Source organism: Salmo salar, chromosome 02 (assembly GCF_965601325.2).
Source record: "Salmo salar chromosome 02, fSalSal1, whole genome shotgun sequence".
In the NCBI taxonomy this organism is placed as follows: Eukaryota; Metazoa; Chordata; class Actinopteri; order Salmoniformes; family Salmonidae; genus Salmo; species Salmo salar.
Window position 1 is genome coordinate 25,079,851 of NC_138292.1, and position 21,155 is coordinate 25,101,005.

Consider the following 21,155-nt stretch of genomic DNA (forward strand, 5'->3'; position numbering starts at 1 on the left):
ACCAAGAAGGAAATTTATAAACAAACTGAATGAGCCACAATCACATCTAAGAGTTCTTCAAACGAGTTTCTTTGTTTCAAATAGCCTACAGGTTTTTTCATAGAAGCACAGGCTATTTTCGTTGACGTACATCATAAACTATATACTGCACAATCACCATACAGCCAACAACAACGCTGAGATGAGAACTTCGAACGCGGAGTGTCACATCGTGTGGAACGAACCATGAGCTGAGCCACACATCATCACATGCACGCGCTCTCCAGCTACAGGCGCGCGGCAGTCCCAGGACAGTATAAAAATCCCGGCGAACTGTCCCAAGAGCACGGAAAGAACTGGATTTCTTAGGTGAGTGAGGAGTGGTGACGACTAATGGGCACCATATAATCTACAAACGCGCTTTAGTCATGAGTGAAATAGCTTGTTTTTAGTAGAAATATAAAGCATCTCATAAAGTAGGCTAGATTTGATACCGAAATAGAGACTACTTATAAATTATTGCATTAGGTTAGGCTACTGTAGCCTACACATTGGCATTGAAAAGCAAGTAATTCATCTTCTGACTGTAGTGTGCAGATTAACCAGACCAAATGTATGGTAAAACTGTTAAAAATAGATTGTTTGTAGGGGAAACTACAATACCTTATTAGTTTATAGCATAGTGACTGGATTTAAAGTTTAATCTGAAACGTTTAATTGCATAGAACTAGTTTAGTTGCTATTCTAGAAGAGCTCAGTGAGTACAGTTATGGACAATTAGCGTCCATGAAAGGTTATTTTTCCTATTTGTTCTATTGGCTCAGAGTAATATTCTACTTTCTAAAAAAAAATATTCTGCCAATTCTTCCAATGTATTACCATTGTATCTTTGTATATTGTTGTATTTGTTTTCTATAGCTTTGATAGACAACCACTGTCTGACATGGGTCTATGTCTGTTTTCATAGGTGTATCTGTCTGTCAATCAATCATGAAGGCGGTGGCAATAATCCTTGCTCTGGCAGTCATCTCTGGTAAACCTGGGTTTACACGGTTCCCTTTTGACACTGTTATCAATATATACAGTGCCTTGCAAAAGTATTCATACCCCTTGAATTTCTTCACATTTTATTGTGTTACAAAGTGGGATTACAATGGATTTAATTGTAATTCATTACAATTAATGACTATAATTTTGTTATAAATGGTTTATTAATCTTTTAAAAAATGTTAGAATTGTTCTTCTACTTTGACATTACAGAGTATTTTGAGTAGATTGCTGACAAAAAAAAATGACAATGAAATACATTTTAATGCCACGTTGTAACATAATAAAATGTGAAGAAATCCAGTGCAAGGCACTGTATATACAGTATATATATTTAGTATTAGTCAACTGTATATACAGTATATATATTTAGTATTAGTCAACTGTATATACAGTATATATATTTAGTATTAGTCAACTGTATATACAGTATATATATTTAATATTAGTCAACTGTATATACAGTATATATATTTAATATTAGTCAACTGAATGTGCATGAATGCATTTACTGACTCCTTGCTGGAATCAGTCTTTTAGGATATACTCTTACAATACTGTAACGCTTGTATAATTAGGCTTCATACTGTACCAAGGCTCCACACTCATTACCAGACTGGATTTAACCCCCCTGATGGTGTATATTATGGAAACCTCACCTCAGAGCTCTCTGTGTCCCTCTGCAGGCTGCCATGCCCGCGCCGTGCGCCAGGCAGAGGCCCTCCAGAACCACTGGGAGGAGAACGTTGAGCGCTTCTGGACCTACGTGTCTGAGATCAACAGCAGAGCCGACGGACTGGTGGAGAACCTCAAGGCCTCCCAGCTCAGCAGAGAACTCGAGTGAGTGGAGCATTGTAATACTATTTCATTCTGCTTCATCGCTCTCATTATCACCTTGTGCTGTGTGACTGTCCCTGACCATGCCTCCCTGCTTTCCCCTCTCTCCCCCGTCCTCCCCCCTGTGTCCCTGACCATGCCTCCCCTCTCTCCCCTGTCCTCCCCTCTGTACCCTGTGTCCCCCTATGTCCCTGACCATGCGTCCCCTCTTTCCCCTCTCTCCCCCATCCTCCCCCCTGTACCCCTGTGTCTCCCAATTTCCCAGACGATGCCTCCCCTCTTTCCCCTCTCTCCTCCGTCCTCCCCCCTGTACCCCTATGTCCCCTTATGTCACTGGCCATGTCTCCCTCTCCTCACTTTATGACCATCTCTGACCATGCCTCCCTCTACCCACTTTATGACCATCTCTGACCATGCCTTCCTCTCCTCACTTTATGACCATCTCTGACCATGCCTTCCTCTACCCACTTTATGACCATCTCTGACCATGCCTCCCTCTACCCACTTTATGACCATCTCTGACCATGCCTCCCTCTACCCACTTTATGACCATCTCTGACCATGTCTCCCTCTACCCACTTTATGACCATCTCTGACCATGCCTTCCTCTCCTCACTTTATGACCATCTCTGACCATGCCTTCCTCTACCCACTTTATGACCATCTCTGACCATGCCTCCCTCTACCCACTTTATGACCATCTCTGACCATGCCTCCCTCTACCCACTTTATGACCATCTCTGACCATGCCTCCCTCTACCCACTTTATGACCATCTCTGACCATGCCTTCCTCTCCTCACTTTATGACCATCTCTGACCATGCCTTCCTCTACCCACTTTATGACCATCTCTGACCATGCCTCCCTCTACCCACTTTATGACCATCTCTGACCATGCCTCCCTCTACCCACTTTATGACCATCTCTGACCATGTCTCCCTCTACCCACTTTATGACCATCTCTGACCATGCCTTCCTCTCCTCACTTTATGACCATCTCTGACCATGCCTCCCTCTACCCACTTTATGACCATCTCTGACCATGCCTCCCTCTACCCACTTTATGACCATCTCTGACCATGCCTCCCTCTCCGCAGCACCCTGATCACTGACACCATGGCTGAGCTGACCGTGTACAAGGAGGACATCCAGACCAAGTTGGGCCCCTACGCCCAGGACACAGTCGCCCTGCTGGGCCAGGACCTGCAGCTTCTGACCACCAAGCTCCAGACCGACATGGTTGACGCCAAGGAGCGCAGCACACAGTACCTGGGAGAGCTCAGGACCATGATGGAGCAGAATGCTGATGATGTCCAAAACCGTGCCAACACCTACACCCGCAAACTGAAGAAACGCCTTAACAAGGACACCGAGGAGATCCGCAAGTGAGTATAGATGGCAACAGCTAATGTACTGTAACGGCTTGATTTCCAACATAAAATAATATGTCTTCCAAGTGATGCTAACCCCCTCTGCCTCTCCCACCCAGCACCGTGGCCACCTACCTGGGTGAAATCCAGTCCCGTACCTCCCAGAACATGGATCTCGTGAAGGAGCGTGTGGAGCCCTTTGTGAGTCAGGCCCACGACACCACCATCCGGAGGCTGGGCAGCTTCACTGACCTTCTGAAGAACCAGGCCCAGGACCTGAGCCAGCAGGTCTCCACCCAGGCCGAAGGCATGCGCGAGCAGCTGGAGGCCACCGCCGAGGACCTGCGCACCACCCTGGAGGGCAAGATCGATGAGCTCAGCAGCCTGATCGCCCCCTACGCCGCCAAGATCCGTGAGCAGCTCCAGACCGCCATGGACAAAGTCAAGGAGAGCACTGTCTAAATGGACCCAGGGGAGGGAGGGGTTTGGAGGACTGGTGTCCCGCCACTGCACCCCTGTTTAAGTAGGGGTGGGGTGGTGAAGCACTGTGCCACCATTCACCTAGCTACCACAGAGAGGAGGAGGGAGTTAAGTGTTACTGATGCTGTGTTGGCACTGTGTGTTTTGGTTGAGGGGGGTTGATAGAGAGAGAGGGGTGAGGATGATAGAGCTTTGAAGGGGTCTTGAGCAGACAAACACAGTCCTTTATGTCTGTTCAGGCCTGTTCAAACACACAAGAGGTCATTGTTTTTAACTTGCTTTGCTTGTCTTCCTCGTTATAAGTGCTCTAGATGTCTCCTCCAAATTGTTCTACTAATCTGCATCAGGTTTCTAAGGCTGCTATATGGGATACAAGGGGGGTTGAAACAGTATCTAACAATCGTGAGCCAAATTGTCTCTGGCCCATTCCAGCGCTGTCCCTGTCCTTCATTTCAATAACTGCACTGAATTAAGACTGGGCTTATCTCCAGTACTAGCATCAGTCTGTCCAGAACCAAAGGAGCAGAACCACTCCATGCCTTGCTTGTCTATGATGCTGTATCTACACCTGCTCTGTAGGCTCTGTATTTGTTGTGATTCATATAGAAGTGTATTTACTATGACTGTATTATGATGCGAATATGACAATGAAACTTAAAGGTATACTTCACAGGGTCCATATACTACCTGTCTGTAATTTTTCAGTTTGGCCAGAGTGTCTCTGCCACTTCACAATGTAACACGCCCTGCTGCTCACTATAGTACACTGTTGGTCTGGCTGACTGGCTGACTGGCTGTCTGGCTGACTGGCTGTCTGGCTGACTGGCTGTCTGGCTGACTGCAGTGTGCTACCCAGCGCTGCGTAAATAAAATATGCTTGTTGCTCAATTGTCAGTGTGTTCTTTTCTTGTCAAACCTTTATCAACTTTTTTCAACTTTGACATTTCTTTATTTTTTAGTTACAATGACAAATGAGGTAGTTAATATAGCTGAATAGACGGATCTTCATCTTACAATTTTTGGTTGATGAACACACAAAACAAATCATTTATAAATTCCCTCTATCATGCACCATGTTCTGATAATAATGATAAGCTGAACCAGGTTAGTTACAGCTGGGGTTGGAGAGAAAACCTACAGGAGGGTAGCTCTCTGGGAACAGGGTTGGAGAGAAAACCTACAGGAGGATAACTCTCTGGAACAGGGTTGGAGAGAAAACCTACAGGAGGGTAGCTCTCTGGGAACAGGGTTGGAGTGAAAACCTACAGGAGGATAACTCTCTGGAACAGGGTTGGAGTGAAAACCTACAGGAGGGTAGCTCTCTGGGAACAGGGTTGGAGTGAAAACCTACAGGAGGGTAGCTCTCTGGGAACAGGGTTGGAGTGAAAACCTAAAGGAGGGTAGCTCTCTGGGAATAGGGTTGGAGTGAAAACCTACAGGAGGGTAGCTCTCTGGGAACAGGGTTGGAGTGAAAACCTACAGGAGGGTAGCTCTCTGGGAACAGGGTTGGAGTGAAAACCTACAGGAGGGTAGCTCTCTGGGAACAGGGTTGGAGTGAAAACCTAAAGGAGGGTAGCTCTCTGGGAACAGGGTTGGAGTGAAAACCTACAGGAGGGTAGGTCTCTGGGAATAGGGTTGGAGTGAAAACCTACAGGAGGGTAGCTCTCTGGGAATAGGGTTGGAGACCCCTGACGTACAATAATTCAGTGTTGGTCTATATAAACCACAATGTAAGTTGAATTGAGATCTACATTAGGTTATAATGTCACGTAACATCACTTCTGGAGGCTCCAGAAATAGGTTGGACAGAATGTCTTCTTTTCTTTCATCTTTTCCCATCCCCAGATCCCATGTCTTTGACCCCGAAACACCAACCCTAAACCCTCTGTAGGCAGTTCTCTACTACCTGTACACTCATTAACACACACATGTTCCTTATAATACACTTTCTTCAGGCTGCTGTTACATACATTTATAGGGATAACTTATACAAGGGAAATGTCTGATGATTTTCAGTAAGGCCTTTTTTCAGGGTACCTATCCTTCTCCCTAACCCACATCCCCCTTTCACATTTTCTTTTAGAACCCTCCCCCACCACCCATACACACCTCTCCACACACACTGTCAATTCATCTCCTAATCTGTACAGATGGTGCTTGATTGACCAAACACTAAAGGGCCTTCCGCCCCCTCCTGCCCTGCAGGTCTTTCTTTCTCTTTTGTCCCCTTTCCTCCCTCCTTCCGTACCTCCCTCCCTCTCTCCCTGCTTCCCCGGTCCTGGCTTGTCGGGATCTGCTCTCACATTCCTTTCTCGTTATCCCAGCAGGTTTCAGGAACCATGTTTGTGTTTTCATCTACTACAGTTGAATTCGGAAGTTTACATAGACCTTAGCCAAATACATTTAAAGTCAGTTTTTCACAATTCCTGACATTTAATCCAAGTAAAAATTCCCTGTATTAGGTCAGTTAGGATCACCACTTTATTTTAAGAATGTGAAATGTCAGAATAATAGTAGAGAGAATGATTTATTTCAGCTTTTATTTCTTTCATCACATTCCCAATGGGTCAGAAGTTTACATACACTCAATTAGTATCTGGTGGCATTGCCTTTAAATTGTTTAACTTGGATCAAACGTTTCGGGTAGCCTTCCACAAGCGTCCCACAATAAGTTGGGTGAATTTTGTCCCATTCCTCCTGACAGAGCTGGTGTAACTGAGTCAGGTTTGTAGGCGTCCATGCTCGAACACACTTTTTCAGTTCTCCCCACAAATGTTCTATAGGGTTGAAGTCAGGGCTTTGTGATGGCCACTCCAATACCTTAACTTTGTTGTCCTTAAGCCATTTTGCCACAACTTTGGAAGTACGCTTGGGGTCATTGTCCATTTGGAAGACCCATTTGCGACCAAGCTTTAACTTCCTGACTGATGTCTTGAGATGTTGCTTCAATATATCCACATAATTTCCCTTCCTTATGATGCCATCTATTTTGTGAAGTGCACCAGTCCCTCCTGCAGCAAAGCACACCCACTACATGATGCTGCCACCCCCGTGCTTCACGGTTGACCAGAGGACAGTTCTCCAAAAGTACGATATTTGTTCCCATGTGCAGTTGCAAACCGAAGTCTGGCTTTTTTATGGCGGTTTTGGGGCAATGGCTTCTTCCTTGATGAGCGGCCTTTCAGGTTATGTCGATATATGACTTGTTTTACTGTGGATAGATACTTTTGTACCTGTTTCCTCCAGCATCTTCACAAAGTCTTTTGCTGTTGTTCTGGGATTGATTTGCACTTTTCGCAACAAAGTACGTTCATCTCTAGGAGACAGAACACGTCTCCTTCCTGAGCAGTATAACGACTGTGTGGTCCCATGGTGTTTATACTTGCATACTATTGTTTGTACAGATGAACATGGTACCTTCAGGCATTTGGAAATTGCTCCCAAGGATGAACCAGACTTTTGGAGGTCTACAATTCTTTTCTGAGGTCTTGGCTGATTTCTTTTCCTTTTCCCATGATGTCAAGCAAAGAGGCACTGAGTTTGAAGGTAGGCCTTGAAATACATCCACAGGTACACCTCCAACTGACTCAAATGATGTCAATTAGCCTATCAGAAGCTTCTAAAGCCATGACATCATTTTCTGGAATTTTCCAAGCTGTTTAAATGCACAGTCAACTTACTGTATGTAAACTTCTGACCCACTGGAATTGTGATACAGTGAATTATAAGTGAAATAATCTGTCTGTAAACAATTGTTGGAAAAATTACTTGTGTCATGCACAAAGTAGATGTCCTAACTGACTTGCCAAAAGTATAGTTTGTTAACAAGAAATTTGTGGAGTGGTTGAAAAACGAGTTTTAATGACTCCAACCTAAGTGTATGTAAACTTCCGACTTCAACTGTATGTTTATAGATATTCCACCCTTCTCTCCCGTCTAAGATACACAGACGTGCACGAAGGTACACACACACACACAGGTGCATAGGTACACAAATGCTATGATAATTGCTTTTGATGGATTTACAGTTAGTTTTTAATTTTTGCAATTTGACTTGTAATGTCGCTGACCCTGCTGCTATCTTGGACCCAGTCTGTGTTGCAAAATAGATTTTATCTAAGAGATTTTAGGTTTATACCTGGATAAATCGTGTTTAAAAGAACATGTAAACACCAGAAACACACAGTAATAGTAAGGTATTCTGTCAGAGCAAACAAAACATGGAGTTTTTTGAGTGTAGTTAACAGAAAGTGTGCGTCACAAAGTTTGCCTCTGAAGCGTAGGATAGAGGCCAGCAAGTAAACATTTAGGCAGGAAGCCAGGCAGTGAAGGCCACCACTTATCCCTCCTCTCTGCTCCACCAATCCCCTACTGCAAAAAGCACTTACACCTACAATACTTTAGTGTTGTTGTTAATGGTAGTTTTAATAAACTAAACAAAGATAATTCTCACTGTATACAATAGCACTATGGCCGTCTTTATTTTTGAAGTTGAAGCACCGTTTCGTGATCAAGTCTATAAATATGAACACAAGCACCTTAAAATGTGCTCACACATCCTTTATTAACCAGGGAAAAAACGGTAGAAAAAATACTCCATGCAAGCAATAACTGTGTCTCGTAAACCACCCCCACTCAACCCTAACCATAAAAAGTAGCATACCATTTCAAGTATGTGACCTTGTATTCAATGAGAAGACATGAAGAGCAACGATGACTACAATGACCTCTCCCCTAAATCAGGTCACACTCCTAATAACAACCTCTGAGTTCATTGGAAAGTGAGTGAGCAAGTTATTGAGTCACAATTTGTTTCTGTTCCTCCTTTACTGGAAGGCCGTGTTTGGGTGAAGTGTCCTACACTATATTAAACCCTGGATGTATTTGCAACGGTCTAGCCAAAGAGAAAACAGGAAAACCACAAGCATTCTGCCAGTCAGCACTTCTTCTCACATACTATACTGCAGCTCCTGGGTGTCTCTGGCTCCGGCTGAAGCAACAAAGGGCTCCAGCTAGCAAGTGTTGGCATAGCAAAACCGACAGTAACCCCCGACAACTCCCCCACAGAGATTTTACCTCTTACTACCCTTCCTCCCCCCTCTTCCCCCATCTTGGTGCTGGAACACAAACCATTCACCACAGGAGCCCTTTGGCAAAAGAAGGGGGGGAAGTCTTTTATCAGGCGGCTTGTTATTGCAATTCATGAGCGAGTGAGACATGCACGTTCATGCCTCATGCATCACACAAAGACTCACACACTCTGCCACAGGTGAGGAATGGCTACTGTGTGATTAAGAGGTGCAAGACAATGGTCATCTCTGCATCATAATAGGGTTTCATATGGCTAAAGCCATCAGCACCAAATGGGCACCCTGCTGTGGGCAGCAGAGGGCTGGGTGTAAAGAGGGAAGTGCTGCAATGAGGAAAACATACATACCCCTCCAGCACTAATGAGAGGTTACTATAGTTCAACAAACTGTAGTCCACTACCGCTGTATGCCCCAACACAGAGAATAACCTTCTAGACTTACTTCCCTATTTTAAGAATAGTGCAACAAATCTGGTGTTTTCCGAGTTGTGTCCATGTGATTATTTACACCAAACCCCTGTACCAAACATGACACACACACACACACACGCACACGCACACACACACACACACACACGCACACGCACACGCACACGCACACGCACGCACACACACGCACACGCACGCACACACACACACACACACACACACACACACACACACACACACACACACACACACACACACACACACACGCACACGCACACGCACACGCACGCACACACACGCACACGCACGCACACACACACACACACACACACACACACACACACACACACACACACACACACACACACACACACACGCACACGCACACGCACACGCACACGCACACGCACACGCACACACACACACACACACTGACAACCACAAAAAAGAAGAAGGTGACATAGACTTTTCAGACTTTGTAGTTCTTGGACGTGGAGTTACGTATAGGCTATTCCAGTACAGTAGAGGTTTGTTGACCCCAGCTTCTCTCTGTTGGAGACAGCACGGAGGAGCACTAATATAATGGACTTCTATCAGATTTACATAACAGTGGACAAATATGATACTGTGCATGCTGTATCCCATGATAACCCCTGATAACACAGATCTGTGTGTGAGGTCAGTGAAGGGCAATGGGATTGAAAGTAGATCAGAGGGGAAGAAGCGCACATGTTAAAGGCCTAATTTATATATTATGAAATTGATAGGTGTCAATAAGGATTCCATCACACAGCTTTCATCTATTCAAAGTCAGAACAGGGATGACTTCAGGGAAGGGAGGAGGGAAGGATGGCCCAAATACTTGCCTTGCCAAAAAGACTAAGATCGCCAGAAGATCTGCTTTAAAATGCAAAGGTCATTGAATGCAGTCAACACAACGGTGGGAACACTGCCTTTAATTATCGGTCGCAGATCTTCAGTGCTACGGATTGAATAGAGCCCTAAATGGACTGGTCTGGTGGACTCAGAGACAGATCTGCACTGAGCACCAGAGTCAATGCAGTGCTGTTTAGTGATGCCACTGCAGAACTGTATCAATATCTTACCTCAGTAGTATAAGTATCTTATGATCTAGTTTATGGTCATAGTCCACTTTAGGTCTGTATCTTTGTGCTCTCACAGTCTGATGATTTACAATGGATATTTTATGACGAATTAATATCACAATATAAAACCTAAGGCAGGTTGAGAACCCCCCCCCCCCCCCAGATCAGACTGTGAATTACAGATACAGTCAAATAAATACATTCCCACAAAATCTGATTAAATAAGTGTGGTTTGAAACTAGACAGGACATGGACCATACCTCAGCTGGGCTCTCTGAAAAAGGGAGATGGGGGAGTGTTGGTTAATCTGGAGGAGAAGGTGGGAGTAGGCCACTCTTGGCAAGTGCTTCATTGGGCGATGAGGGGTCACCATAGGTCAGAAGTGGTGACTACTGATTACGTCAGCGTCCTGGGATATATAGAGGGACTCCGTCAGTCTGTCAGACACACTCGGGTTATTTTCTCTCTGAGACGGGAAAACAGGTAAGATTAACCTACCTTTCACTGGCATTTCTAGAGACTTCATTTCATTGTTATTACTTCAAATGTCTTTCTTTGCATGTGTTTTCTCTTATCTGAGCCAACACATAGGCCGGTATATCTGCGACTTTGCTTCATCAGTTTATTTACTATAAATAAATGCACGAGAATGCCGCCAATGCAGTTGTTTATTTTATACCCCAAATTTTCCATAAATCTATACCAGTCTCTCAAAATCCTTTTGCGGTATTGTGCCGACATCTAGGTGTAGTTTATACAAGCGGGAAAGACATCCAGCCTACCTTCTGTTTCTGAGCGCCATCCAATGCTCAGGACAGATATTAAAATAATACATTTTTATGTTAGTCTACTAATTTAATCAAATGCAGGTCAAGTTTAATCTAAAATGTAAAATGTAAGTTTTTTTTTCTTGCTAATTTAAAGCCACCAATCGAAGATGTGTGATGGCTAGAGAACGCAAAGGGAGCTGTCCACTGTGCTGACCGCACGGGCGCGCTCTTTCACTAGCCACACGTGCAGCTGAACGGTTTCAGCTATAACACATAACAGCTTTTGATCATTTTCACTTGTTTAGCACAACTCCTGATGAAGCCCTGACAGCATAACGCTTCGATTTTGTTTAACTCATAACTAACTCATCATGCAAACCTTTTTATGATGGAGGATATTAAAGGCAGGGTGTTTTGTTACTAAATTTGTCTTTCGCTTGCAGCCAACAGTCAAGATGAAACTGTCCATTGCCATTGCCGTGTTGATGCTTGTGTTCGCCGCACACACAGGTATGAAGCCCTACCCTATTAGGCAGCCATTACACTCTAACTCTATCTAGTCATTACCGTTGCTCCTTCACCTGCTTCAATACTGGCGTCAATACTAATGCATTATCACTGGTGACACGTGTGTGATGTTTCTCTATCACACAAACACGTGTACATGCACATGCATGTACACACTCACACAGCCTCACACACAAATACGCTTGATAACAGTCGATACAAATCCATTACAACTAAATGCCTAAGTCTGACCTCAAATACACAATACAAATGTATTATTATGAACACACGTGTACCATCTCTCTCTCTCTCCACCGTTCTATCTTCATGATGAAACCCTCTTTCTCCCCATTTTCCTGACTATTTCCAGTTCTCTGTTCATAGTTCTAACCCTGACTCATTTCTCTCTCTCTACAGAGGCTGAAGAGACTGAGAAGACCATTGAGGAGCATTTCACCAACTTCGGCAATCAGATGAAGGAGCTAAGTGATGACCTGACAGTCAAGACCAAGGACATAGTTGAAAAGATTGGAGACAGCGAGTTCGTCACCAAAACCAGGTACACGCCCCCCCCCCCCCAAAACATAACCCAACATGAAATGAATTGGAGATCTACATTAGTACTATGAAATAATGAAAGAGTGAAATGACTCACTGTGTGTCTGTCTCTCCGTCTCCAGGACCTGGTTCACTGAGCAGTTGGACAAGATGAAGGCCAAGATCGACGAGACCTTCCCCAAGCAGTAGTAAGCCTGTACACCTCAGACCCTGCCTGTCTAAGACCCCCCACACCCCCATCACGCTTCTTGCTCTGTCTTACCTGGTGACGCGGTTGCTATGACGCTGACACGTGCCTTGTGCCAACAGACACCAAGGTTATATCCCCCCTCTGTGAAGAGACCGATGTCATCTCTGTGTAATTGTTACGGCTTGCTTTAATAAACATGGCTGGCTTTAATAACCTGGAACACAATGAGCTGAACAATAAAGATACCTTTGTGATAAAACTATATTTGTGGGTTGTTATATTATGCATTTGATTTGCTACAGTAAGAAGTCAACCTGTTCATTTTTAAAGAGACCCAATGAGTCCAGGCAATGACAAGTTAGATGTTATTCTGAACAATGAGTTTGATCGACATTGATTTTGATTTGACATGTGTCTCTTCAACTAATATATGAGGGGCACATCAATCAATCAATGAAATTGATATATAAAGCCCTTTTTACATCAGCCGATGTCACAAAGTGCTATACAGAAACCCAGCCTAAAACCCCAAACAGCAAGACATGCAGATGTAGAAGCACGGCTTTATAAGGATATAAAGACATGAAGACCTGTACGCATAATACAGACAGTATGCATAACATGTATAAAAAAACAGTGCAGAAAGACCAAACATTCACTTCGTCTCTGTTTATGATGCATTGTGGGACAGGTGTAGGATGTTAATGTGGTCAAAGTGAATGGTCAGCTGACCAGTATGACACAGGGGTTAAAAACACCATCATGGTGGCCAGAGAAAAAATCAGTGCATTCTGACTGAAAGATACTATACTTAAAAGCAGTCTGCAACACATGTCATTTCACATTTTGCCCAGACACTTCTCTAACTGAGATTCAGCAGTAAGACAAGTGTCTGCCAATGGCCACTTTCTTCCATTCAACATGTTGGTTGTGTGCAGCCCTGAAAAGTATCTCTATAAACAATGTTCAATCTCTTGAAACTTCATGTTCCTGTGCTAAGATATGCTTCCCCTAAAAAAGACACAAACTTGTGTCACAATCACAAATGGACTCTGGATTTATGATGTTATTGAGCTCTCCTTAACAATGAACGCTCTGTAATGCAATACAACAGACATACTTTGATGCTCTGGATATAATGTATCACTCTGGATATCCACACATCAATAGCTTTACTGAGAGATACTAACCCGGTCAAATCATTCTGCTGAATGAATTAATAGCAGAGAGTGTTCTGTGAGAGATAGTGGTCTATCGATCTATGTCAATAGCAGACACCAAAGGGCAATTGGGAGCACTACACTTGCTGCTGGTCCTCCATTTCACAAGGCCCGGGCTAAAGTCACTGTTTATCCTGAGTTAATGATTACTATGCTGTCCCTGTTTACTGGGATCTGCTCCTGTGTTTGACCAGAGGTCAAGGGTCAGACGGTACATTTTACATTTACATTTTAGTCATTTAGCAGACGCTCTTATCCAGAGAGACTTACAGTAGTGAATGCATACATTTCATACAATTTCATACATTTTTTTTTGCTGGCCCCCCGTGGGAATCGAACCCACAACCCTGGCGTTGCAAACACCATGCTCTACCAACTGTTCCAGCAAATATGTGTATACATGAAGATTTTTTTTTGTCTGAGGGTACAAATCCACATAAAGAGATCAAATGAATTAACATTTGCTCAACCAGTTTCTACCCAGAGAATGAGTACACCAAATCCACAAGATAGACAGGAAAGACATTTAAAAAAGTACAGTCATTAAATCAGTTTAGATATATTCTTAGTTCAAAAATATGTACAATTGTAAATAGTGCACACATGTAACCCTATAAATGAGCTAAAATCAGTGTCACCAGGGCACATATGACAAAGCTTTGGTTATAGTATACCACAGGGTCAGTGTTCCTTCATCTTAAGCAATAGTGGGAAAACAAGATTTGAAAATGACATCCACAGTTGGTCATGTATCAGTGTGTCATTCAGCATTGTGCCTGAAACTGATGTATTGCAGAGAGAGAGAAAGAGAGAGAGAGAGAGAGAGAGAGAGAGAGAGAGAGAGAGAGAGAGAAAGAGAGAGAGAGAGAGAGAGAAAGAGAGAGAGAGAGAGAGAAAGAGAGAGAAAGAGAGAGAGAGAGAGAGAGAGAGAGAGAGAGAGAGAAGAGAGAGAAAGAGAGAAAGAGAGAGAAAGAGAGAGAGAGAGAGAGAGAGAAAGAGAGAGAAAGAGAGAGAGAGAGAGAAAGAGAGAGAGAGAGAGAGATAGGTATTCTGAAATGGACTCTATTTCATTGACCTGCTGTCTTCTTAATAGATATATCTGGAGCACAGAGATATAAAGACCTGGTGTGAATACTTACAAGCCAACATGTCCACTCATCTTTAACACAGAAACTTTGGGCAGCTATCCAGACAATGTTGAAATTGAAAACATTATGAGAGATTAATGTAACCTTTTGGCAAATGCAAGGATGAAAGTTTAACATGAGAGGCTTTTTTAAATGTGTTGCTAGGAGTTAGTGTTTCTTTTTTAAATGTGTTGCTAGGAGTTAGTGTTTCTTTTTTAAATGTGTTGCTAGGAGTTAGTGTTTCTTTTTTAAATGTGTTGCTAGGAGTTAGTGTTTCTTTTTTAAATGTGTTGCTAGGAGTTAGTGTTTCTTTTTTAAATGTGTTGCTAGAAGTTAGTGTTTCTTTTGGGCAGAAATTGATACTGCAGCAGCTGACACGTCATTTATCTTATTTCAAGATGTTTTGTGTTAACCCTTTTTTCGGTTAAAATAAGCAAAATTATCTTCCAATGACGTTAGATAATTTATCTTGGTAAATGTTTTTTATATATAATCTAAAGGGAATTATCACTAAATAAAAGATATTTCAGCTTGCTTACATTTCGGTTTTTGCAGTATACCCAGAAAATCTTTTCTCAAAAATTAAATAAATAAAGAGTATCGAACCACTGGACTACTTACGACTGACTCACTGATCATCCAAGCCAATCCAATCAGTCCACCACTTCCCACCCAAAAACAGACCATCAGTCAGTGGTCACCAAAACAAGAACAATGTACACATGTAACCAAGTAAAAGCACTGCGAGAAGTCCTCTAATTCAAATAAAGTGACTTGATTCCACTACACAGATTGGACAATACTGAGAACAAACACTAAGGTAAAGTGCTCCCTAAAATGCTATTTCAGTTACTTTGAATTGTGTAGTTTCTAGCTGTATTTATACTGGAGGCCAGCCGTTATGTGTGATAATGTTGATTACAGAAATATATATACATATCAGTGATCTATCATTTGAATGTATGATTAGTTTTGTTTGGGGTGATGAAAAATATAATGTACTGTTTATTGAATAATTTCATTATATGTAATATCTCTTTTCTAAGTGAGATGTGTATTTTAGCCAAATCTTCCCATTCTGTTTCTATGACAGATGCAAGGGAAACTGATGCTAGTTGCTCTCCTCTTGCTTATTCAAGGTGTGGCCGTGCATTTCAACATTTTTTATTGTCTATCTAGACTATCCTCCATTGAACTGTTGACATGGACTGGTAGTATTTTGAGTATGGTTTTCATCCTACTGTAACCTACTGTAACCTCTCTCCTCCATAGCATGTGTGTCCATAGTGGCCCAGACGCCAGCCCCAGGCGACTCTGACTCTGAGGGGCTTCTGCAGCGGGCAACAGAGGCATACAGGTACAAACAGACACACAGTCACCATGGCCGACCATGCCGTTTTAAGGAAAAAGGTAAAAGGTATGCACTCAGTAGATGCTGCTTCCAACTGATTTATTCTTGTGTGTGTGTCTTACAGGGCAGCCAAAGTTAAAGCCCAGAGAATAAGAGAGGTGGTGCGGGCCTTTGCTGGTGCGTACTACGAAGACCACATCAAACCAGTGGCTGTTCCCTACATGGACTGGGCCTCAGCCTCCACCAGTTCCTTCTGGGACAGAGTCAAGGAGAAGATGGACCAGTACAGACCCATCTAATGGCACCTGAATCTAAGGCAGACGAACACCCACCCAGCTCACTGCCAACACATATACTCATGCAAGGTGGTACTAGGACTGATTCTATGTTCATATGCACTAGGGATTACAACTAGGACATTTGTGTTACAATGTTTTAGAAGAGCGCGTGAACACTGCTGTATGATTTGGCCGGTGAATGAGGACACCCGTTTACTAGTGTTTCATTAACCTCAGCACAAGGGTTGTGATAGTTTTAAAACTGCCATAGAGTTTATCAGTAATCATACCGTTAGGCTCACATATTGCATCTAAGTGAGTCAATTAACTATTGTGAACCACCAAAATGAATTAACACTAAATAAAATGAAAACATTTAATTGTATCATTATAGTGTTGTGCCTTTTCATAAACTTTCCCTTGACACGGTCTACACTCCTCGCGAACTGAATGAAGTAGAAAGCTGAGAGAGACTGAGAATAGATTTTAGAATGGCAGAGAGAGGAAGAGAGAAAGCAACAGGGAATGACAAAGAGGGAGAGAAAGAATGAGACAGACAGACAGACAGACAGACAGACAGACAGACAGACAGACAGACAGACAGACAGACAGACAGGACAGACAGACAGACAGACAGACAGACAGACAGACAGACAGACAGACAGACAGACAGACAGACAGACAGACAGACAGACAGACAGACAGACAGACAGACAGACAGACAGACAGACAGACAGACAGACAGACAGACAGACAGACAGACAGAGACATCAGTGATGGGAGTGATAGCTACAGACTGTGTTGAAATCGGAGTGTTTTCTAGGTGAGAGTTGACAGTTGAGATACAAGGTTCAGCAGGTGTGTCTGGCTGGAGGGGAGATGTGTGTGACCTGCAGGCCGTTTCTCTCGGGTGTCACTGTGTGGACTGCAGACATCGATCCTGGAACACAGTCAACATACTCAGGGCCCTGTTTAATTCAATCAAAACCATAGTCTGACTAACTGGGATACATGAAACACATTCAAATAGACAGCGAGAATGGACCTTAGCGTGAATAAACCGTTGAGATACTTTTTTGTTAGACATTGTAAAGAGTGTTTTGTTGTTGAGTTTGTGAATTCTGAATGTGTGCAAGAATACAGATTTCAATGAGTTACATAGAGGAAGTCAAACATACTGGTTTATGTTCCACACAAATGTTGACAAATCAATTATGGAAAACTGTCAGACACAGTTAAAATGCTTAACATGATCATTCATTCAAAAAAAAATCTCATTCATGCACTGATATGCAAACGTTTTGGAGGACAATTTAGGCTTTCCTACATATGCAGAATAGGGCATTGCAGCATAAATAGATTTCAAAAACGAATCCAAGTGATAATCTGGATGCATTGCATCACCTGTCTCAAGTGCAATGGACTTTGTTTAGGCAAACGAGTGTGTGGATGTTTGTCCTATAGGTACAGTGGGCTCTGGTGTGTCTGGTGCGTGGGTGTGTGTGCGTGCGTGTGCGTGCGTACCTGTGTGCATACTCATTAGATGACGTTCGTTTACTCTCCTCACTATATCATGGTGTCTACTTGTCCAGATTGCTTTACAGACAACTCAGCCACCAAAGGAGACATTTAATTCACTGGGATCTGTACACACACTACAACAGGTTGTCTTTTTCTCTCTCTCTTCTCAACTTTTCTACATATATTATTTCAATGCTCTAGTATCTCTAAAAATATAAATGTATGAATTATTTATTTTCTCATGTATTTTAAGATGCATCTTCCTTTCGTATCCATTATAGTTTCATTGATGCCTGATCAGAGTGGTGTGATTTCTAGTCTAATAAATAGACAGGCATTGCATTTAACTTCATCTAAATAATGCATATAAATTCTTATTGTGTTTGTTTTTTTCTTTCAGAAATGAACGGAAAATTGGCATTAGCCTTAGTGCTTGCACTCCAAGGTAAGACCTCGAACCTGCAACACACACCCTGCAGAACTCAAACCAGATATGTGTTTTTTCATCAGAAATGAATGCTTATAGGTACCTTCATGTGTGTGTAAAATATTGTTTACTGTTCTCAAATGTTTAATTCATAGGTTTTAGATGTGTATGAAATGTATTTTTTTGGCAAAAATGCTATATATCCATTGTTTAGCTGGAATGGAAGGTTCGTGTCCTGTAAATACTGTATATTGATGTCACAAATGTATCATTTGTACAGTTCTTTATAAAACATGTAGCTATTTGTCACATTTGACTGTGTAAAACCTAGCTGTAATACAACTTATTTCTGTGAGAGAGGTGGATATATAACATTTTGCTAAAAAACATGATTATTTGTCTCTGAAATGAAACCCTCGTGATATTTTAAACAAAGACATGGCTGTCATTGAACAACCCCATGCCATGATTAGATAGTGAAAAAACACACCAATCTCTTCCATAATGTCTTTAAACAATAAAAGCAAATTGACCAACATTTATGAAAATGGACATATAGCGTTCATTCCAGCCGTTTCTACAACAGAAGGTAATAGCCACCTTTGACCTGCAGCTGTGAACATGTCAGTGACAGTGAGAGAATATGTCATCAACAGGAATGCATAGCACAGTTAGTTAGTTGTATGTTTATCTGAGAGGTGATAGGCTTTGAACTGTGATGGACTTGTGGAGGTGATAGACCGACCACGTTGAGCAGTGGCACTATGGGCATCAGAACCCACTGCTACACAATCTGCAGGGATAAGAGAGACCTCAGATGTCAGGTTGAAATGGCCTGTGGTTATTTCAGCCGAGTTTACTCATCATGAGAGCGATCAAACCAAGTGACCGAACTACCTCCATTACACAGACACAGACACTAAATCAACCTTACTCACACACACTGCCTGATTATGCGAAGCATTTGAGTATATTAGGGCTATTTTGTGGCTATAGTTAGTCCAGTGGTTTTAGATACTGTTTAACAGCAGTCAATCAAGTCAAGCATGTGCAATGAATTAATAAATACTATCTCTTCCCTGTCTCCCCTCCAGTCTCTGTGTGCCTGTGTGAAGTACCAGAGCCAGACAAGGAGCTGGTGGAGAAGTATGAGGCCATGAAGTCTGTGTTCTACAAGAGGCTGATGAACGCCTACAGCAAGGTGCAGGCTGCTGTGGGGCCTATGACTGAGAGCCTGGGCGAGGGCCAGGGCCAGGCTGCCAAAGACTACATCGAGGAGCTGCAGGGCAACCCCAAATTCCTGAGCGCTGTCAAGATCGGAAGGTGAGTGCCCCACCGCGACACAACCAAGTTAACTTGTTGCGTCAATCCAGACCCTGCACTGAGTCAGTCTGTCAGTCTGTCAGTCTGTCGATGTCCTGTTGTCCTGCTTGTTTGTCTGTCTATCCGTCTGTCTGATTTACTGTCAGTTCTTCTGTCTATCTGCCCATAACTTTGAAATAGGATTTCAAATGATTATAGGATCTTAGATATTGGCCCTTCATGCCCATCAACATGTTAACTAGATATTTTACCATTCTCTATTAACCAGTGGACACATCAGAACTTAAAATACCATTTCAGGTATTTCAATTACATTTCACTACATTTCAAAACAAGTTTTCAGATCATCTTTATTTGAAAAAACAAATAGTTGGAAATACACTTGGAAAGTATTTGAAAATACTTAAATACACTGGCTCAGATACGTTCCCATGCATTTAACCCAGGTATTTGAAATGCTTTCAAATACAATTTGGAAGACTACTTGTTTTAGTTTTCTCAAATAACCATTCAAATACTAAAATAAAAGTACTTATTTTGGGCTGTGTATTTCAGAATACTCAAATACACAGATGTAAAAATAAAATAAAAAAAACACTCAAAAACACATGTATTTTAACCCAGGTCTGGGACACATAGGATGGCTGTTAACCTATAACATCACTGACATCTCCTCCTGTCTCTGTGTGTGTGTTGTCCAGTGGTCTGGTCCAGGAAGCAGCACCCTTGGTGGACAAGGCCCGTATGGCCGGCCTGGGTCTGTACGGACACTATGTGCGCCCCCATGTTGGCACCTACCTGGATGAGGCCATCACCTCCATCAAGGTTTACCTCGACAAAGTCCTGCCTGCCGAGGATTGAGCCCTAGATAGCCTCCGTCACAACGGACCACCCCACACGCTTGTACCTTTCCACACAGGGCTTGGCTCTGCTTTAGCTGTGCTTCTGATACATGTATTAAATGCTAGAGGGGGGAAATACCTGAAGGTGATTGAGAAGAGAAATGCACAATGCAAAACGCATCCCCTCCCGTTTTCTATGTCAACACTTTTCTAGACATGACTGTTCAAGGGAAACAAAAGTCAAAGCATGGTAGATAGGAAGATTGACATCTCGCAAGAGCTTTAACATTCATCCAACATTGTGCATGTATATAACTACGTGTTTGATACTCTCACAGGAGTTTGTGTGTGTGTGTGTGTGTGTGTGTTTGTGTTCAATAAAGATCTGAAAGTTGAAACTCTCGACTGATACTTGTGCATCATGTTTAATTAGGGTCCGAACATTTTTTTTACTCATCTATAGGAATAATAATATCATGAACCAGATTTTTCTTTAAGTACCACAAGTGAGAAATGTTGATCAAACTGCTTAATTGTTTATTATTAAGAAGTTACGGTAGCACTTTATTTTAGGGTAAAGAAATGACCAGTTATGTACTTATTATTAACATTATTCATTATTTAAGAGTTACATGGTAACATGGTGAATACACAATAATAACCTATAAAAACAGGTGTTTCTTGGAATTCATTAAAATAAGCAT

The 21,155-nt window shown here is 42.5% G+C and overlaps 4 protein-coding genes across 4 annotated transcripts; all 4 read left to right on the forward strand.

The window, feature by feature from the left end:
• Positions 1–232: 232 nt before the first annotated feature.
• apoeb (apolipoprotein Eb) lies at positions 233–4,228 on the forward strand. Its single transcript, XM_014155590.3, has 5 exons — positions 233–348; positions 947–1,012; positions 1,713–1,866; positions 2,961–3,248; positions 3,353–4,228. Exons 2-5 carry the CDS (start codon positions 970–972, stop codon positions 3,693–3,695), a joined length of 828 nt encoding a protein of 275 aa, XP_014011065.1. The 5' UTR covers positions 233–348; positions 947–969; the 3' UTR covers positions 3,696–4,228.
• Positions 4,229–10,618: 6,390 nt separating this feature from the next.
• Positions 10,619–12,624, forward strand: LOC106577511 (apolipoprotein C-I). Its single transcript, XM_014155604.3, has 4 exons — positions 10,619–10,820; positions 11,551–11,617; positions 12,032–12,173; positions 12,295–12,624. The coding sequence occupies exons 2-4, from the start codon at positions 11,563–11,565 to the stop codon at positions 12,359–12,361; spliced, it is 264 nt and encodes an 87-aa protein (XP_014011079.1). The 5' UTR covers positions 10,619–10,820; positions 11,551–11,562; the 3' UTR covers positions 12,362–12,624.
• Positions 12,625–15,379: 2,755 nt separating this feature from the next.
• Positions 15,380–16,723, forward strand: LOC145860391 (uncharacterized). The gene is made up of 4 exons (XM_082961193.1): positions 15,380–15,529; positions 15,803–15,848; positions 15,982–16,066; positions 16,185–16,723. The coding sequence occupies exons 2-4, from the start codon at positions 15,803–15,805 to the stop codon at positions 16,357–16,359; spliced, it is 306 nt and encodes a 101-aa protein (XP_082817319.1). The 5' UTR covers positions 15,380–15,529; the 3' UTR covers positions 16,360–16,723.
• A 1,063-nt stretch (positions 16,724–17,786) lies between these two features.
• apoa2 (apolipoprotein A-II) lies at positions 17,787–20,849 on the forward strand. The gene is made up of 4 exons (XM_014155616.3): positions 17,787–18,002; positions 18,260–18,304; positions 19,381–19,609; positions 20,311–20,849. The coding sequence occupies exons 2-4, from the start codon at positions 18,262–18,264 to the stop codon at positions 20,468–20,470; spliced, it is 432 nt and encodes a 143-aa protein (XP_014011091.1). The 5' UTR covers positions 17,787–18,002; positions 18,260–18,261; the 3' UTR covers positions 20,471–20,849.
• Positions 20,850–21,155: the final 306 nt, after the last annotated feature.